General features: G+C 38.2%; 2 protein-coding genes across 3 annotated transcripts in view; both read right to left on the bottom strand.

Moving 5' to 3' along the window:
- Window positions 1-6,266, bottom strand: part of LOC129577481 (sorbin and SH3 domain-containing protein 1) — a 98,744-nt gene extending 92,478 nt beyond the window's left edge. The window contains exons 1-2 of the mRNA XM_055464614.1: window positions 6,049-6,266; window positions 2,302-2,610 (exon numbers count right to left, since the gene is read on the bottom strand). Coding sequence (XP_055320589.1) covers window positions 2,302-2,434 — 133 coding nt within the window. The 5' untranslated portion in view covers window positions 2,435-2,610; window positions 6,049-6,266. The remainder of the gene's footprint in view (window positions 1-2,301; window positions 2,611-6,048) is intronic.
- Window positions 6,267-12,333: 6,067 nt separating this feature from the next.
- Window positions 12,334-18,178, bottom strand: LOC129577480 (uncharacterized). Of its 2 annotated transcripts, XM_055464590.1 has the most exons (5): window positions 17,142-18,178; window positions 15,723-16,969; window positions 15,342-15,632; window positions 14,706-15,255; window positions 12,334-14,588 (listed from the first exon to the last, which is right to left on the bottom strand). In XM_055464590.1, the coding sequence occupies exons 2-5, from the start codon at window positions 16,962-16,964 to the stop codon at window positions 14,527-14,529; spliced, it is 2,145 nt and encodes a 714-aa protein (XP_055320565.1). In that variant the 5' UTR covers window positions 16,965-16,969; window positions 17,142-18,178; the 3' UTR covers window positions 12,334-14,526. The 2 variants fall into 2 exon arrangements, with proteins under 2 accessions (XP_055320565.1, XP_055320564.1); XM_055464589.1 differs by having other exon boundaries at window positions 13,669-14,588; window positions 15,342-16,969.
- Between the last annotated feature and the right edge of the window lie 241 nt (window positions 18,179-18,419).

The raw sequence follows: 18,419 nt of genomic DNA, 5'->3' as shown, positions 1-18,419 counted from the left end.
TTTGTCGTGTTAAAGGTCACACACACAGCGAGACAGCTGTAGCCCGACGTCCGAATTGCAATCTCATGCATACAATCATATCAAAGCATCGTCAAGCATATCGTCACCGCATACCGGTAAATTAAATGCACCAACATTCAGATATTGTATGCATTTGGCAAGTGTTTCGGGCTCAACACCGCTACTTTTCAGAGATCAAATGTGGTGTATGTGTGTGTATGTGTGAGAGAGAGAGAGAGAGAGAGCAAACCGAAAAACATTGGGGATGGGCCCCAAAGGTGCACAGAATGAGCGAGCACACTTCTGCTCTCGACTCCGACGCCTATCGTTGCGATTGAAATGCATGGATTTCAATATGAATGAAAATTTAAATCGTAACGATACGAAATGTCACCTGTTTGTTCGGGCTCCTTTCTCAAAGTGATGCTGTTTGCATCTCGGGTGCATGACATTACTCATTGCATCAACTAAACAAACGACATAACATTCCAACATACCACCTTTCGAATGTTCCGTCTACTCATTTCGAACATGAATATTTAGCCATTTGTGTTGCACATTCGGAATGTGTTTCACGTTGATTTCTCATACGTTCCGTTCGTTCATTTCTGCCATCAATCCCGAACCAAGCGCAGAGATTTGCTTTAAATGCATGTCGCACCGGCAACCTTCCCTCTTTCCTTCCACTTTCCGCCACCTCTCTCTCTCTCTCTCTCTAATTTATTTATCAAATTTTTGTGTTTTGTGCAATTTACTCTAGTCAGAATTATACATGTCGCACTTGATGTGATATTTAATTTATACTGGGCATTCAGCAGAGCCCCGTTGCTACGTAGGAAATACATCAGATTTCTTCTATTTATTCTGCGTCTCGTGCTCGTATTCCCAGTTCTCGAATGTGCATTTCCCATTTGTCGTTTAGACCAGCAGCATCGGTGGGGGGGGGGGGTAATATATGAATGAAATGTAAGTGATTTGTCATGGTGTCTAAATAATTTCCAGGTCCATCCACTTGATTTGATATGAACCATGACAACGTTTATACCCGAAAACTTTATGCTCTGCCAATCAAATTATTTTTGAATCAATTAAATGGCATGTTCTATTCGCACCACCAACAAAATACACCATTAATATTGAGCATACAAATTGGTAAATACAACACCAACAATTACTCGGAATTTTTGCTTCATCTTTCCTGAATGAAACGAAAAAAAAAACATTGAATTCGAATCGATTTAATTGTTGAATTGATCTGATCAGACTGTTCTATTTCATTTGAATACTATAACCGTTTTCGTCTGTTGTTGTTGCTTTTGTTGCGATGAATGGGCAGCATCTACACCAGCTATAGTTATTTCGTTGAGCTGAAACAGGATGGGCTTGGCTTTATATTATTCGCGCAACGACAACGACAACGAAAAAGAAATGAGCAACGATGATGACAATGATTTCAGTTTCATTGCACACAACGACATTCAAACGCGTTCACAAAGAGCTCGAAGCATTGAAACCGTTGTGAAACCAAAGAGCTATACGGCCAATTTGTGCGCCATTTTTTTCCACTTGAATTCAAAGCATTCTTTTGTGTATGTGTATGTGTGTGTTTGTGTGTTGTCTCTAAATATGTTTTCAATCTGCTCGTCTTTTTTTTCTGGGTTAACAAGCCAATTATTTTTGGCGCTTTAGTGAAAAAAGCAAGCATTTTTCAAGTGGAGAATTGATGTCACCATAAAACAATTCTTTCAATAATTATCTAATACAAATAAGTGAATCAATTGGCAAATAGTTGAGAGAAGTGAAAAAAAAAACAACAAACGAAGCAATAATCGAGCGATTTGTGTTTTATTGACAGCGATTCTATTCGGCGTTGAGCTGGATTCAGCTTTTGTTCTATGCTTCAATTTGAAAACAAAGAGAATGGAAAACGCACTTCTCTCCCTCTCTCGTTTATTTGCAAGAATTTTTTTTATCTTCTTCGTAAATTTTTTTTTTTGCTGCCTTAAACAATACGGACAACCGGATATTAAAAACGAAATTGGTAATAAAGCAAAACATGCGCATTGTTCATCGGAAATAACTGAAGCTGAACGGAAAAATATCGATCAGTTTTCTGGTCGTTTCCATTCAGACATTTTCCATTCAATTTTTCTGTCAATTATACAATGCCAAATCGAGTCGTTTCCATACATCAGTGGAACATGTTCATGTGTTTTGATTTCGTTCTTTTTTAATTTTTCCAACAAATTACAAGTAAAAAGTTTCGAGAACATACACGGAAAAATGAGGTAGATTGATTACCTGTGTTTTCGCTTCGGCGCTGATGTTGTTTTACCAAATCACGTTTTTTCACTTTGTGCTTTCGTTCGAGACGATATTTCGTATGAGCTGTCGGCCACCCGGTTGGTTCCGTTTCAAGATGTTTGTTGGTCATATTTTGTGGTGATGCACAACATATAAACTCTTTTGACTTGTTCACTTTGCTGTTGGCACCGAATGAGGTTCGTGCAGGTGAAAATAATGCCTTTGTTAAAGTATGCAGACGACTACGTTTCCGATGATTCAACGGCGAACATCCGATAGCCGATTCGCTGTTCAAGTAATCATCATCTGGATGCGAGGACAAACAATTAGGGCAATTTATAAAACGCATTTTGTTTTTGTTGCTTCTGTTTTTATGTTTCTTCTAAACTTGGAATTTTTGTGAGTGTGTGTGTTTGTTTGTTATTCTCTGCTCGTTTTGTTTCGAATTTATGCGTTGCTTTGTAATTCTTATGTTTTATTCATTGCTCTGAACTATTTGAATTGTTTTACTTTCGGTGACCGCTTTCCGTTTGACAATATCGATTTTCCTATCCATGCATATTTTATTGACCATTGAATTAGAAATCCGTTTGGAAATACGGTCTATTTTGTTTTTTGTTTTTTTGATTTGCATTAAATTTTCTTTATTGTTTGAACAATTTCAATTGAAATTGGCACACACACAATTGGAAATCGAATCGGAAATGCTCCATTTAGAGGTCAAACAATTGAAATTAAACGATATACATTAAAATTGAATTTATGCGCAAAAATTGTGTTACACGATTACGTAAATTTTAACCATCATGCGTGATGAACTATATCATCATCATCAACATCCAACTCAGACGCGTTTGATAACAACAATAATCATCATTCACACGAGAAACAACACAACTCGAACGGAACTTCCGAAAATTTTGTGCTTTCGAACGCAACGAAAGCGAAAGACTACTATCTCCAGCAAGTCGATGTGAATTCTTAACGTCTTTTGCACGTCACGCTAAATTGCGTTATGGCATAAGTCATTGATATAGATTACTTAGCTCATTGTATCGCTCAAATTGGCATCAAATTCAAGAGACATTTGGAAACAACAACAAAAACCGACGAAAGAGAAAAAAAAACTACGCAAATCCATTTACCCGCAAATGTCGCCTAAATTTTAGGTGTGTAACGTTCTAAATATTTGCCTTTGTCTAGCATCAAATCGTATAAGAGACAGAAAAAAACTATGTGCACGCAAAATGAGTAGCTAACCCATTTAAAATTTTGCGGTTGAGTTCACATATTCAACAGATTAGATTCAACCAGCCCTATCATTTAAAAGCAAATTCAACATTCTGCCTATTGTTCATTGCCAAATGCGATAATACCTTTTCCCACTGATCATTAACTAGAAGGATTCGTTCCAGTGCAGAGGAAATAAATGAATTTTGCTAACAAATCCAATGAATGTGATGAAAAACTACATTCCTCTCAATCAGTCAATTCAAAAGTTATGCATATCTCATCATTGAAAACAACGTGTTTGTTATTAACTTCCCATCGAAGATTGCGCCCCCGAAATCAGAATCATGAAATCTGCAAACCACCCGTGTGCGAATATTGTAACTGACCAGTCAGTTAACTAATTTTGGACAAAAATGACTTACTTTGATTGACATTTCAGTACAACGTGTAGTGTAAGTCTATCAAAGTTAAGTGAAATCTTATAAAGTTACAAGTCAAAATAAATTGCTTATTTTGGTTGGGACAAAGTGATTTTCTTCATACAAAAACATAAATTCAATCAACTACAGTCAACTGAATCTAAAGTCAGTCAGTCATTTTTTTTCCACACGGGGCACCCATCAAATATACCGAATTTTACGACAAATATCAACTGAACGAAAATAATTCGATTGAAATGATTTTCTCCATTTCGCAATGCCAACCAAAGTGAAGCAGTTGAATAACCGTGAAGTGTGAGATGCAATGTGATGAATTGCAGCACCTTATCATTTCAATGAATAAAATTCGCATAAAATCTGCAGAAGTTGAGGAATAGAATACTGAACGTGCGAACGGGCCACAACAACGTCGACGACGATGACGACGACGACGTTGAGTAATAATCTCAGTGACAACGAACACATAAATTTCTTTTGACAGAAAAGAGTTTTATTGCAGTTCAGGAATTACGCCTGTGCATAATACTTGTAGTTTGATTTGGTTGGGGGTGAATTGCCGTCTGACTACAGTTGGAAATGACGGGACTACAAATCTATGGCAAAATTTGTGAAAAGAGTAAGTTGCACGGAAGCAGTGTGTTATTCGTTATGAAAGAGAAGGCTAAGTTTCCCAAAGAAAAACCCAAAAAATACTCATTTTCTGACGAATTCAAAACGTATAAATAAAACATTCCCTACTCTTAATCTCACCCATAGAAATATGAGTTCATAATTTCTCCATGCCATTTTGAATGTCGAACGCATTCTGGGTAATTTTTGGTTGAGTACACGCGATGCCAAACAAATTCCGACAAAACTGAACGGAGAAAAACAAATTACTCGCATCTACTCAGAAACCGCATAAATCATCATTCAGTGTTTTGTCAGTATTTGTTTGTCTTATGGATTTCGCTCTTAAGTTGTCTTTCCGCGCACTCTTTCTCCCTTATTTTACCTCCTGATTCAATGTGAAGTGTGGCGAATAGATGAAAAATAGAATCAAGCAGGAGCCAACAGAGTGGGCGAAAAATAAAAATACGCAGAGTGAGTCATAGAGTTTCATGGTTTTTGGTGACTGTAACGATTTGGTTTCAGCACATTCGTGAACATTTTGCAACTGCCAGCCATTACGAATCACAAATAAATACTTTACGTTTGTTCGGATGTTTCACTTGTGCTTGGCATTGCAACTGTTGTAGCCGATTTATTCGTTCGGTCGTTCGTTCGTTCGTTCGTGCATACTCTATCTCGCGCGCGCAACGTGGAAATTTATTTTGTCCATGTGCACAGCATCCTTATACTCGTTCAAACACACACCGGTAACGGGATTATAACAATAAAAGTAATATTTTTTTGAAGATACAAAACGACGAGCGAAAGGACCAAGCCAGTCAGAAGTACCATCAACTCGATAAATGCATCTTGAAGTTGTAGCGTTCTTACAACCTTGGCCGAAAATATCACACACATACTCGTGCGCAAATAGTTTTCCTTTCATGTACAACTGAAATAAGTTGTTGAAATTCCATTCAGTGGTTTCTTTTCGTTTTCGTGGCTCTTTTCTTATAGATTCGCCTTTGCGTTTCTTCATTTTTCTTTACTCACTCTCTTTCTCCCTATCTCTCTCTACCTTTGATTTTTTTTTTCGTGCGGTTATTTTTCATTGAATGCTCAGCATCCACATTTTTTTTTCTACGTCTTATTTTTATTCGTTGTTCTCGGTAACTATCTCGAAGATCTGGTTCACTTGTGCTCGCGCTGATTTCCTCTTAAGTTCGTTTGGATTGGTTTTTTTTTTTTTCATTTACGCAAAGTTTCACCAAATACATTGGATAATACGTACACAATGCGCGCACACGACTGACAAACACACACACACGAACTAACAAACAACAAAAGAAATAAATGTTAGTAAAAATTACAAGCATACCATGCCATGCCATGCCAAAACAGTCGAAACGAAACGAAACGGAACGAAGTCTCGATGACTCAAAACTAAACGAAGTTAGTGTGTGCTGTAACATGAACTTACTTGTGAAAAATGATGATGCTTGTCGCGATGGTGTTGTCGTTGATTTGATTCTTTTATTTCCAACAGCGTTGTCCCCGTCCCCATCTACAATTTCGCCGTCTTCATCGGTGCCATGCAGTTTGCCAGCGACTTTTTTACGGTGCACCGTTTTCGGCACACTTTTGCTTCTCGTCTGGTGCTCCACACTCAATGCACGGCCAAGATCTGCAGATTCAATTGATTTTCTGTACAAACACAAGAATAACAAAAAATAAATAGAAAATACACAGACAAAATCAAGCAGAGCAATAGAGAGAGCAAGAAAAACGGGAGAATGAAAACAAAATATAAAGACAACAAATAAAGGATGCGCACCAATAAAATTATCACAAGGAATTGCATTAAATAGACAACATAAAAATCAGACAATTTGAACAGAGCATCGATTTACCATCCCTCTCGATTTTGCGGAACAGTTCGAGCATTTGTTATTTTGCTGAAACTTTGCGGTTTTCTTTGAAAACTTGGCTTCACTGCTGTTTTCTTTCCCCCCCACACATGTTTTTCACGCTACAAATGTGATCGAAAAAGGAAATATTTCACTTGATTATATTTATCTCGATGGATTCCGAAATCAATTGGTCGGCCATTCAGCATGGTGTATGCAAACAGTCAAATAGATCGAACATTCCTTGGCTAAAATGTCTTTATCATTGAGTGAGAGAACTTTTAGCAGTTTCCATTGAATAGGAACGTATATGTACCACTAAATGTGCTATAGTCGAGAGAAAACTCCGACGATTGCAGTCGTTGGCAATTGTAAGCCAAGATACCGACCGTATTAACACCCCAACACTTTACATATTTTAAGCTGCGCTTGATTTCAAAACCAAAAACTTATTGCAGTTTTCGAATCGTTCCAAATTCATGATTGATCATGTACCGTGGCATATAATCGTTAATCGATTCATTTTATTGCAATTGTAATCGCAATCGTTGGATGTAATCAGGTGTCGGGAAAGCGATTAATTAAACGTGTACATACTGAAGCTACAATGACAAATATCACTCAATAGAGTGATTAAGACACTTTGAAATATCTTGGTTTCCGTTTGATGGAAGCACTTCGATGGTGTGCTCTCCCCTGCACACCATACACAAAATGCATCCGTTGGCATTTTGTCACGACTATAACTGTGCAATTGATGGCGCGCCAGCAATGATTTCCCCAGTGTACGCCCCCAGCTAAAATTGACAAAAATGGCAACGATGAAACGTCATTTAATCATGCGAACAACAACAACAACAACAACAACAACAACAACAACAACAACGACGACGACGACGACGACGACGAACCCAACTTCATTTGCGATTATCAAAAAATAACATGATTTCTCGACGGATTTGTTGTCGCTGCTCAAGCGACACTAAATAACTTCCCTAATCGAATTAAGTCAAGTTTTAATAGAATTTATTGAAATTTGTGCAGTCTGTCTTCTTTTGTTTCGTTCTCTTCTTAAAAATCGACATTGCAGCGGACAATTTCGTTGCTATTGTCATGCATACTAAATTTTGCGTTGTGCAAAATGCAAACAGATTGGCTTCAGTTGATCCAGTCGTGCACATCTGATTTGTATTTTGGTCATCATTTGCCACTGCCGTCGCATGTGTTATCAATTAGCCCATACAAATGATATGCGAAACAGATGAAATCTAGTTGAACGCAGAAGAATTATGGCTGACTGGTGGCTGCTTCTGGTGGTGGCGGCGGCGGCAAAGCCCGCCATAAATAACTTTGCTCTGTAACTAACGAGTTGGATAAAGTTTTTGTATTCATTCCCGGCAAGACAGCCGGAGATAAAGTGCCGAATGGGAAAACAAGAGCGCCAAAGGAAATGCAAAGACAAATGCGAACAGTGGCAGTTTTACGGCATCACAACACATTTCTGGTTGGCTGGAAAGAAAATGAAAAGGAAAATCAAATAACAAAACATCCAATTTTCGCGCATCATTTCGTGTGTATTATTGTGCACAATTTGTAATTTCAAAAGATTAATCGGTTTTTTCCTGGGCTTTGCTCCGGTTCATTTTTTTTGCATTCTCAATTTCCCACACATACATTCGAAGTGGCACTTTTCAAATATGCCTGTAGCTCACATGCACATCACTTTGTTCAATCTCTGGAAAAGTTTCGACATGGTCTCAGCTAGCGCAGCAGTTCCATCCACTGTTTTGGCAATCTCAATTTCTCATCGAGTGAGCATCCACCACATGCAATACGGAAGAAATGGAAAGTTTTACAGCAGACACACTTGAAATATATGCGAAGTGCAAAAATTTCACCATCCATTTGTGTCGATGGGGTTCAGTGCTTAGGATCACTCCCTCTTTCTCTCTCTCTCTCTCTCTCTCTCTCTCTCCCTTTTGAATATACGCCCCACTGTTTGTTTATGAGCGGAAAGAAAATCTGCGAATAACAACCATGTGATGAACGCGTTCCAAGAATTCGAGCATAAATGTGCAGCAGCAATTCATATTTGCCATCAGCAACTCAAGTTTAGAGATGAGGACAGAGACCAAGAAGTTCCTCAAACAATGCCATCGATAAATAAATGTGTGCCTCTTGAATGCACACCGAACTTTTGCAATTTTAGCAAAATTTAGATATGAAACAAAACACCAAGCGGCCGTACAAAATCGAACTGAATAATGGAGATTAAATCATGGGAATATCCAGTGAAAGCAATAAAAATTAGTATTCCAATTATAATTGGAAAATGGCATTCATTTATAAATTTTCTAAATATTAGGTGAAATTTTGGAAGCACAAAACTTTTCGGATTATAGCTCTTTTGAAGCATCAAAAAGCAATTGAAGCATCCATCAATCTACGATACACTGCACTATAAATTCAATAATATGGTCGAAATTAATTCGTTGAAAGATTATCAACTGAATGTTTGAAAAGTTTTTAATTGCTACATTAAATTCATATGTTGGCTAGCCATCATCAGTTTTAGAGAAATGTGCATCATTTAACATGGCCTGCGGTATTAGAAAATCTATGGCCAGACTTAATTTCTCGCCGATAAAGTCGTAAGGCAACATTAATGTACATATATATTGAAAATGCGATGCGAAACATTGTCGCGAATATGCCGCGTCGTTCATTTTGTGGCATTGGGTTCGGCCAGGAATCACGGTTAGTTCGCGAAGCATCGAATTATATTGAGAATTTATTTGTAAATTGCAAACATTCGATCAAAATGTTCGATTTTGAATCGATGCTTTTCCATTCAATTTCGTGTGTTGAACATGGAATGCATTAACGATTGCGGTTAAAACCATTAAAATACCCGCGGCATTCCCAAATCCCAGTCAACATAAAACCAACCGAACAAATTTCTAATCAATTACGAAACGCGGAACCAATTTTCAACCATTCGGAAAATGCTGTGGATTGCTCGCATTTGTAATGTGGCTCAAATTGCATGAGAATATTGCGCATTTCCAATGATGAACATTTTAGTTTGAGTGTTTTTTTCTAAAAGGAGAACGCCAATTCGAATCAATAACAACAACAAAAATTGGGCGTTTTAATAACTGACTGAATGCCACGCTATAACAATCAAGAAGACACAATGTTTATTCTGTTAAGAAAGAGCAAAATCTATGAAAAATGAATATTTTAATCGTGTAACCAATGAAATAGAACAAAAAACATCTCAGCTTTGCGGCATTGTTAAAAGAGTAAATTCCAATCTCACACAACTTATGGATCTTTTTTTCCTCTTTCCATTCCAATTATATGGAAGTTTTATGTTGATGAATAAGAAAAAAAACGGAATCTCATCTAAATTGCACTCTAAATGAGTGAATTTCTATATTTATTGCATTTGATTTAGATGTTTCTTATTATGCGCAGTGTTTTTATTGTTATTATTATTGACGTTCAGCGCATTTCCGAATATTATATTGAGTGGTATCATTGGATACCACAGTCGACAGTCGATTGTTTATCAATATTTCTGCGCTCATGATGCGATTGCGTAAAATGGTCGAAAAGTTTTGATGATTTTTTCGTTGGTGCGTCAGCTGAATGTACACTATATCGGCAGCAGAATGAACGGTAAATCGATTTTCAGATATGGCAGCGTTTCTTTTTGTGATTATCAAATCGCATAATAAATTGCAAATTCGACATGCACACCAAGTCACTTCCGTTGCGAACACACGCTGATTGAAACTAGGCTCGCTTTGATGACGAAGCGTACGCATGTGGAAAAGTGATGATGGATAAATGATGATTATTGTTTCATGAACTGGCGCAAAAAATGAAAATAAAAAAAAATAAACTTCAATCTGTCTAGAGATCAGCCGAACAAAGCATTAAAATCTAGGCCATCGATATATATATATATATATATACTTTGTGAACGCGGGAACGCGGATAGGCATTCGGATGCACGCAAAAATTCACAAGCTATCGAAACAGAGTTTATTGTAAGCGGAAATCAACATTTTTTCCTCCTTTTTGCCTCTTCTCTCGTTTGCTAACTCGCTGTAGTTGCCGAGCAATCGAACACATCGGCGCAATTTACATTTTGCTGTCGCTAGATGTTTCGTTGTTGTTGCTTGTTAGAGGCAACGATGCGACCGAAGCGAATAATCGGTGAAATATGTTGCTCATATGAAACCGATCCAACCAGCCAAATAATGACAATTGAGCACATTGACGATAGCGGAGAAAGAGCACGCGCGACATTGCAAGAGAGAAAGATGATATTAAAATATGTATAAATACGAAATTGTAGTCAGTTGTGCCCTTGAATCGTTTCTCTTATTTCTATATATTTTTTGGTTGTTGCTGTTTGTCATTTGTGATTCTTTTTGCCAGTCTCTATGGTTTTCATTTCGAGTGTTGAACTCAATAAAGCTACGGATAATAGCTTAAATATTTTTTTTTTATGGAATGTGTGCCCATATTTGAAGCGCATCGAAAGCATTTCGCATATTGTTTTCGCTCGATAATTTTTGATGTGATGTGAATTGGCAACTCTTTCTAATTCCATTTGACGATTTGCAATATTAGCTATTTGAGCACTGGGTTTGCACTCACCATCGTTCCCGGACACAATGAAATGGCAATTGCGATGCGAAGTGAGATGTGTTTGCATATGAAAGCGATTTAAAAAAAAGAATACTTACTCGTTTCGTTGGTATGTGCTTGACTTTTCCGCCTCGAATACCGCCCGTTCACTGTCCAATCTATTGACTGTCGTTGCTGTCGTCGCCGTCTTTGTTTGCCATATCGTCAGTGCAATTGCAGAGATAGCATAAGAAAAACAATTAAAATGCTTTTAAAATGAAAATTCCACTGGCAACAACAGCAATAAGAACAACGGACATGCAAACAAATTAAAAAGTAAATGGCAAAATGCATAAAGAAAATTGAAAACGGTCTGCTCTCGATGTGTGAAAGCACAACGCGTATATTATTTGGCATTAAAAATGGCAAAATCGTTTAACTTCAATATCACGAAAAGTTATCAAACTCGCTTCCTTCATTTGTTTTGCTCTCCATCTCTATCTATCGCACTCTCATTCTGCCGCGTTTTCGCTTGTATGTAATCGTGTTGACTCGCTGCAATCTCACCCCAATGCGAGCCTTTCATTAAAAACTTATATGCAATTTATCTTATCTGCATTATGGTCGTTTTCGTAGTGAATGCCATGTTTTTCGCATGTTTTCTCTCCTTTTCTATATGCGAGATTATGTTGTTTTTCGTCGAGTTTTTCTTTCCTTTCCCAATTCGCATTCGCACAGTGCAAATATAAACATTAAGAGAATAGTTTTTCGTAAACATTTGTAACAGATGCATAATGCGTTTGCGAACAAAGATGAATGATTTTGCATGAATATCCGAGCAAATAACAAACAAGACAGAGGGAGAGAACGATAGAGATAGGAATAGAAAAAGTGAGAATGAAATGGCAGAGAGTGATATAATTGCGAACAATTGCAAGTAGTCAAACTATTAAAATTTCAATTTGTTTTCGTTTTTGTGTGTGTATATGTGTCTTCAATTTCAATTTCGTTGCCGCACCATTTTCATGCCTGTTCCTTTTTCGCTATCAAGATTCGTTTTAATTAGTACATCAGCTGATTTTCTCTCCCAGTGGAATTCGACCATCGAAATATTCAAAAATATGGTTTTGCACTTTTGCTTAGCCGAGGCGAATCATAATCGCAACAGTGCAAAGGCATTAACCCGATTAAAACGATGGTTCCATATGGAACCGTTTTTAAATATGTTCTGTAAGAACACGTAAATTGCTTAATTTTTATTTCGTTTCTTGTCTAATGACTTGTGACAGAAAAAAGTTGAACCTATCATAAAATATATAATTTATATCATTTGGTTCGGTACAATATGAAAAAGGGCATTTACCATTTCGGAAAAAAAATTTAGGGGGTCAACACACGGAATGAATCGGAAAATTTTCAAACAACTCGATTATTATTTTATTTCGGAATGAAGTTTTGAAGCTAAGCATGTACAGATACATATCTTTTGATCTAAAAATTAACATTGAAAACAAAAAACATTTGCTTGGTTTTTCTTATGTTTGTATTGAAAAAATACGTCGTGACAAAATCAAGGTTTTCTACGGAAAATCTTATGAACTTTCAATCGGTCGCACCATAATTTAAAAGTATGCATGCTCAACTTTATCAAAGACTTAAAATTGAATCGATTTTTTTATATTCTGTTTGCATTTAAGCCAAATTTTTAGAATTTTGCAGGGAAAAATTGAAAAAAGATATCACGGCTTTGAATGGGTTGAAATAAGCATGGTCGATTCTGTGCAATGTTGCGAAAGGGGAGTAACCGAGAGAATCAAAGCTTGAAAATATGTTCTATGATACACATGTGCTGCTGAATAATAATTTTTCATTAATTATTTCTCAGAGTTGTAATAAGTCATAACGTATGGTATGTATTTCGTATTAGCCGTTATCTTGTTCCTATCCAAATCAACGCACATTCACCTGATATTTTATTCAAATTTATTTATGGAGCTGCTCCTGAACAGAGCTGCCTTTGGACCGCAAAGTTTTGTATTTTACACAACCCCTTGCTTTTCTGGTGTTTGTGCAAATAGTTGGCATCTTTGCAAACTTATCATAACACTGTGTTCAGGAATTAGTAACAAAGTGAAAATTAGCGGCGTGTAAAAGTGTTTGCTGATACTGACCATAGCTGCAGCGGCAGCGGCAGCGGCAACGGGGATGGCGGTCGTGAGATTTCTTTGTGGTGGTTTGGTTTTTGTGCGAAACTTTAGCATGTTCAAAGCCGAGGCTGGTAAGCCGTCAGTGTTTATGAAATTGCTTTGAAATGTTGCTGTCTGCTTTTCTGTTCCTCCTAAATCGTTTCACTTCTTGTGCACAATGTGTCCAGTGCAATGCATTGCCCTCCGTTTGTTCACAACCAACGTTCGTTGCTCAAGCAAATATTTATCTTTTTTCGATGGTGCTTTTTGAACGGATCGGCCGAGAGAGAGAGAGAGAGAGAGAGAGAGAGGGGGGGGGGGGGGGGGCGAAGAGAGAGAGAGAGGAAAAGAGAGAGAGAGAGCGAGAGCAAAATTTGATTTTAATGTTTTTCTATATGCTTATTTTCTGATGTGCCAGCCAGTTTTCTCTGATTAAACTGGCTTGGTATTGGTCGGTTGGCCTGCTCTCTCGTTGACGTAAAGTTTAATTAATTTGATGGCAGCTAAGAAGGAAAAGTGCGCGCAAAACTTTTCACATTCAAGTCACTTTTCTTTTCTGGATATTGTTTGATGATGTTCGTGTGGATTTCTTTTTTTCTTCTTCTCCTCTCATATTCTTCTTCGTTCGTTTGCTAAATGTCTACAGCCCTCGAACTATGCAAAGCATCGTGAATATTTTTAACGCGTTATGCCACTGTTGATCGTTAGCCTTTTTGCCAGCTACCAGCGAAATGTCCACTCGTTTCTTTATTCTGTTCTGTTCTATTTTCATTTCACTAGGGTGTTTTTGATATCAGTCAAATGAAAAGTGCCTATTTTTGATATAAAGAGCACCAAATTCTGCGTACATTGATGGCATTAACACAACACATCGATTGCTATTCACACTTCCCGAAACAAAAAACTGTTGTAAAGTCTGACTATCAATTGCTGTGTATGTGTTATTGTCATCAAACAGTGCAGGAAGTTTCCTCTTTAAACTAAACAGACACCCATTTAATGATATCAACCCCCCGTGCTCAATCTCTCAATGAGTGTATGGGAAATAACGCATATAGCACGTAAAGTCCACTAGACATGGAACGATCAACACATATATACGCTCTTCTGACTCATTTCAAGTTCTGGGTCACAAAGTCGACTCCAGCAGTATGTAATACGCTATTACAAAAATGTTGTTTGAAAAAATTCTATTCTAATTGACATTTCTTATTTCTTATTCTATCTGATTCGTTCAATTGTGAACATGAAGTGCAGCTGAATTCCGAAGAGGTGACAGTGGCCTGAAAAGAAAAAAAAACACAAAAATAAGTTATTAGTACGATATTTTCTCACTTTCATTCACTTTCATTCTAAATTTTAATTCCGAATCCAATTCCAATTCAATCACAATGACTTACCTTTGTATAAGATCAGCTTCGCAGCAGTGATGTCTCGATGCCAACAAGTCTTCAAAATGCGACGATCATGTGACTCTGCTGCATCCTCTTGCTCGGCAGGGTCCGCGTCCTCATCGATTGCTGCGCTTTGTTGCCAGTTTTTCTGGTATGAAATCACCTTAGACACAAAACGTTCAGCTTGATTTGGATCCTGTTCCACTGCTTCACGCATTCGTTGTCGATCCGCTATCAGCGTGCGCTTGCTCTTCTTCGACACGATTTTCGTTGGTAACTGCAAATTTGGTGGCCAATCATCGTTATCTGGCAGGCACCATTCGCATACTTTCATTCGATCACGTTGTGTTGCTATGTCGAACGGGGTGAAACATCTACCGCAAAGCTGTGATGTTCTGTTCTCGTTGACTTGTCGCACGACGGTGTTCGGAATCTTTCTGAAGCTCTCTGCCAACTTACGGTTGCCTGGACAACGAACATGTTTCTTGATTCGGATCGGAGAATTCGCCGGCATATCAACGGCTCCCATGTGAATGATGGATGGTTTGCGATTTGTCTGTTGAAAATACAAAGAACACATTATTCATTCAAAACAATCGCCCAACTAACGAAATATGCCAATATGAAAACATCTATTCTTACCAGTAAATTAGCAATCTTATCGGTTGCACGGTTTGATTGGATGTATTTGTCAAATTGCAGACGGGCGTATTTTTCTGTTGTATACGTCTCAATTCCTTTCTTCAGCATTGTCAAACGATGTGCGATGTAAGACCCCCAATTTTCACCTTTTGGCGATGGCATCCGTTGATAGCGTTCACGGTCATGCTGTTCTTCGGCCACAAATCGCCTTGTCCATCGCTTTGCCTTCCTATCCCGAACACCCTGCCTGGCCAGATAATGGTACCTCTTCGAGCTGACCGTGAAGTTGATCTGTGGGAAAATGATAAAAAATGAAATAATGCACTCAATCACACGATTTGAGACAACACAAACACAAATTGAAACTAAAATGCAACTCACCTCTTTGCCAGTTTTGATATTCCGTCTGACTGTCGCGTTCCAGGTACGCATGCCGGGATCAATCCCAATCTCGTATACGTACACACCATCACGATACCGTTTCCGCACGATTTCATCGTCTACTAAACGATCCAGGTGACTCTTCGGTACTTCGTACATAATGGATACCGCTTGACCATTCGAGGCAATGTAGGGCCGGAAACGTTTGTTTGATTTCAACAGGCGATGTATCTTTGGCATATCGAAAATCTCATCCCAACACTGCGTCATGGGGTCCTCCACAATTTCGTACTTGATTATTAGACCATGTAATCTGAATCGCATTTCGGACATCATTCGAATGAGAACGTCCGTCTCCATTTTCACGTGCTGTCGCATGAACTGATGAATCGGAATGACTTTGAGATTTTTGATCTTCGGAATTTCAATGCCATTTTCCTCAGCCCAAATGTGGAAATTGTCCACCTCCATTTGCATAGTCAACCACATGTTGATTGATTTGAACCATGTTCCTTCCGATGTTGTGTATATTGCGACATCATTATCTTCTGGCCCGCCAATTTCCGCAATCATATCGAGAAGCAATTGGCGCTTCTCCCACTTTACTTCCCAATGTCGGTCGGTTGTTTTGATGGGATCATACCGATCGATGGTCCATTGCACGGCACGCTTGATATCATCGTTGCGTAATGTGGGGCCAGTTGAAACAGCGTTAAATTGCCACGCACGCATTATGAGATATTGGTACAGGCGTCTTTCGGCATGCATCTCCAAATTGTTGCGCAAATTCGTGGTGTATTGCTTGTAGAGGTATTGCATCTGGTTTCCGAAGAAGCTATTACCCGGCCAACTGAATCGGTTTTCGGCCTCCATATTCTCCACGAAATCACGAAAATCTGGAACCATTTCTTCCTTCTCTTTGTTTTTTTGTAAAACTGCATAAAAACAATCCTTAATTTCCTTGTTGCCATCACCACTGAAGAAGTCCGCATTATTACTTTCGTTGGCACTCTTAACTTTGTACAGGAAGAGCAGCGAAGCTAACGCGCAGATTTTGGTGCATTCAATCGACTTTTGGGTGAACCAATCTTTCACTTGTTGATAATATTGTGGTCGAACGATAGCCTTCAATGTCATTTTTATCGCTAGAATGCCGATTTCTCCTTCAATACCCGTTTTGCTGACTATTTTCTTCTTTTTCCGCTGGTTACCGCGAAGTGGTGTACCCTTTCTCTTCGGCATTTTGGCTGAAATGAAATCAAAAAAAGAAGAAAAAAACAACAAAAAACAATTATAGAAAATATGAAAAAGATATATCCACTTGAAAATGCAATTCAGAAAAGAAAAAAACAATTGAAAACACCGAAGAAACAGAAAGAGAAATTGTAATTTGAAAAGTGTATCAAAGTCACGTCTTACATCAGCAGGCAATGCAACTCGTCTGACTGAATTCGATTCGCTTCGTTGTGTTTCGTTGCGGTCGTATGATGAAATTCACATCGACTCATCGATGTCACCGAGTCTGTCAAATGATCCGCTAATTTCGTTGTGTCAAAATGTTAGCAGTGCCACTTTGCAAATGTCCAGTTAGTTTTGTATCACAACGGTAACATGAACAAAATTCGCCGCAAACATGTCTTTGCTTTTTTAGCACACAAAATCGTCCCATTGTATACACTCACTGTCTTACGGTGGAAAAAGAACAAACGATTATCACTAGTTTTGCTGATCTTTCATTAAAAATGAATACGGAAACAGAAACCACAGTGGCTAAATCCATTTTTCGTGCAATCGACACAGTAGCAGCGTTAAAACTGTGAACTGCCATTGTTCCTTGCCAAAACAACACATTGAATTCATACTGTGGTCAACTGAATCACATCTGTGTTTTGGTGTTTCGCATGGAATTTTTTTTTCGTGAAACGGTTTATTGTATGTGTTTGCAACGAACCGGCGGCATCGTGTTCGTCCTAAATATAGAATGTACGCATGCAGCACAACGCTGGACTGGAAAAATAAACAAATAATATGTTCGTTCCGTTGAACATTTGTTTATTTCATGAAATGAAGCGTATATTAGGAATGAGTTGACTTCCTGTTCGATGATCTGAATTTAAAGAATTGATGTGAAACTAACATCGACGAAATGGAGATGAAACAGAGATGACTGAAGCGCACCGAGTGACCGAGCAACGGCCGCACGGACACTGAGTTTGCGTGCTTAAAACATGCTCAGTGCGATATTGCGCTGCAGCACAAACAAACCCACTCCATGAAGAGAGTATAAGCGCACCAACGGAGTGCGCTACACCGCACTCGTACACAACGAAGAAACAATAGAGAGGATATACAAAGAAAGAAACACAAAGAAAAGAATAAGACAATACACACTCAACTCTTTATATGTGTGTATAAACCATAATAGGCAACAGAGTTAGAGTGCGCACACATTTCTTAACAACAAAGTCAGAGTGCGCATATAAACTCATAACGAAGTGAGTGTAAACGCACAGAGCAGAAAACGACTCTCAGTTGAGTTGCTGAATACGCTACTGAGCGTGCGCTTAGTCATCTCTGAGATGAAAGTATTTGTTACACATATTTTTTGCTTCGGGAAGTGTGAATAGCAATCGATGTGTTGTGTTAATGTCATCAATGTACGCAGAATTCGGTGCTCTTTATATCAAAAATAGGCAC

This window comes from Sitodiplosis mosellana, unplaced genomic scaffold (genome assembly GCF_009176505.1).
Source record: "Sitodiplosis mosellana isolate CC-2019 unplaced genomic scaffold, AAFC_SMos_1.0 Smas_scaffold_6197, whole genome shotgun sequence".
Classification (NCBI taxonomy): Eukaryota; Metazoa; Arthropoda; class Insecta; order Diptera; family Cecidomyiidae; genus Sitodiplosis; species Sitodiplosis mosellana.
Note: the sequence above shows the minus strand (reverse complement) of the source record. Positions and strands in the feature narration are given on the sequence as shown.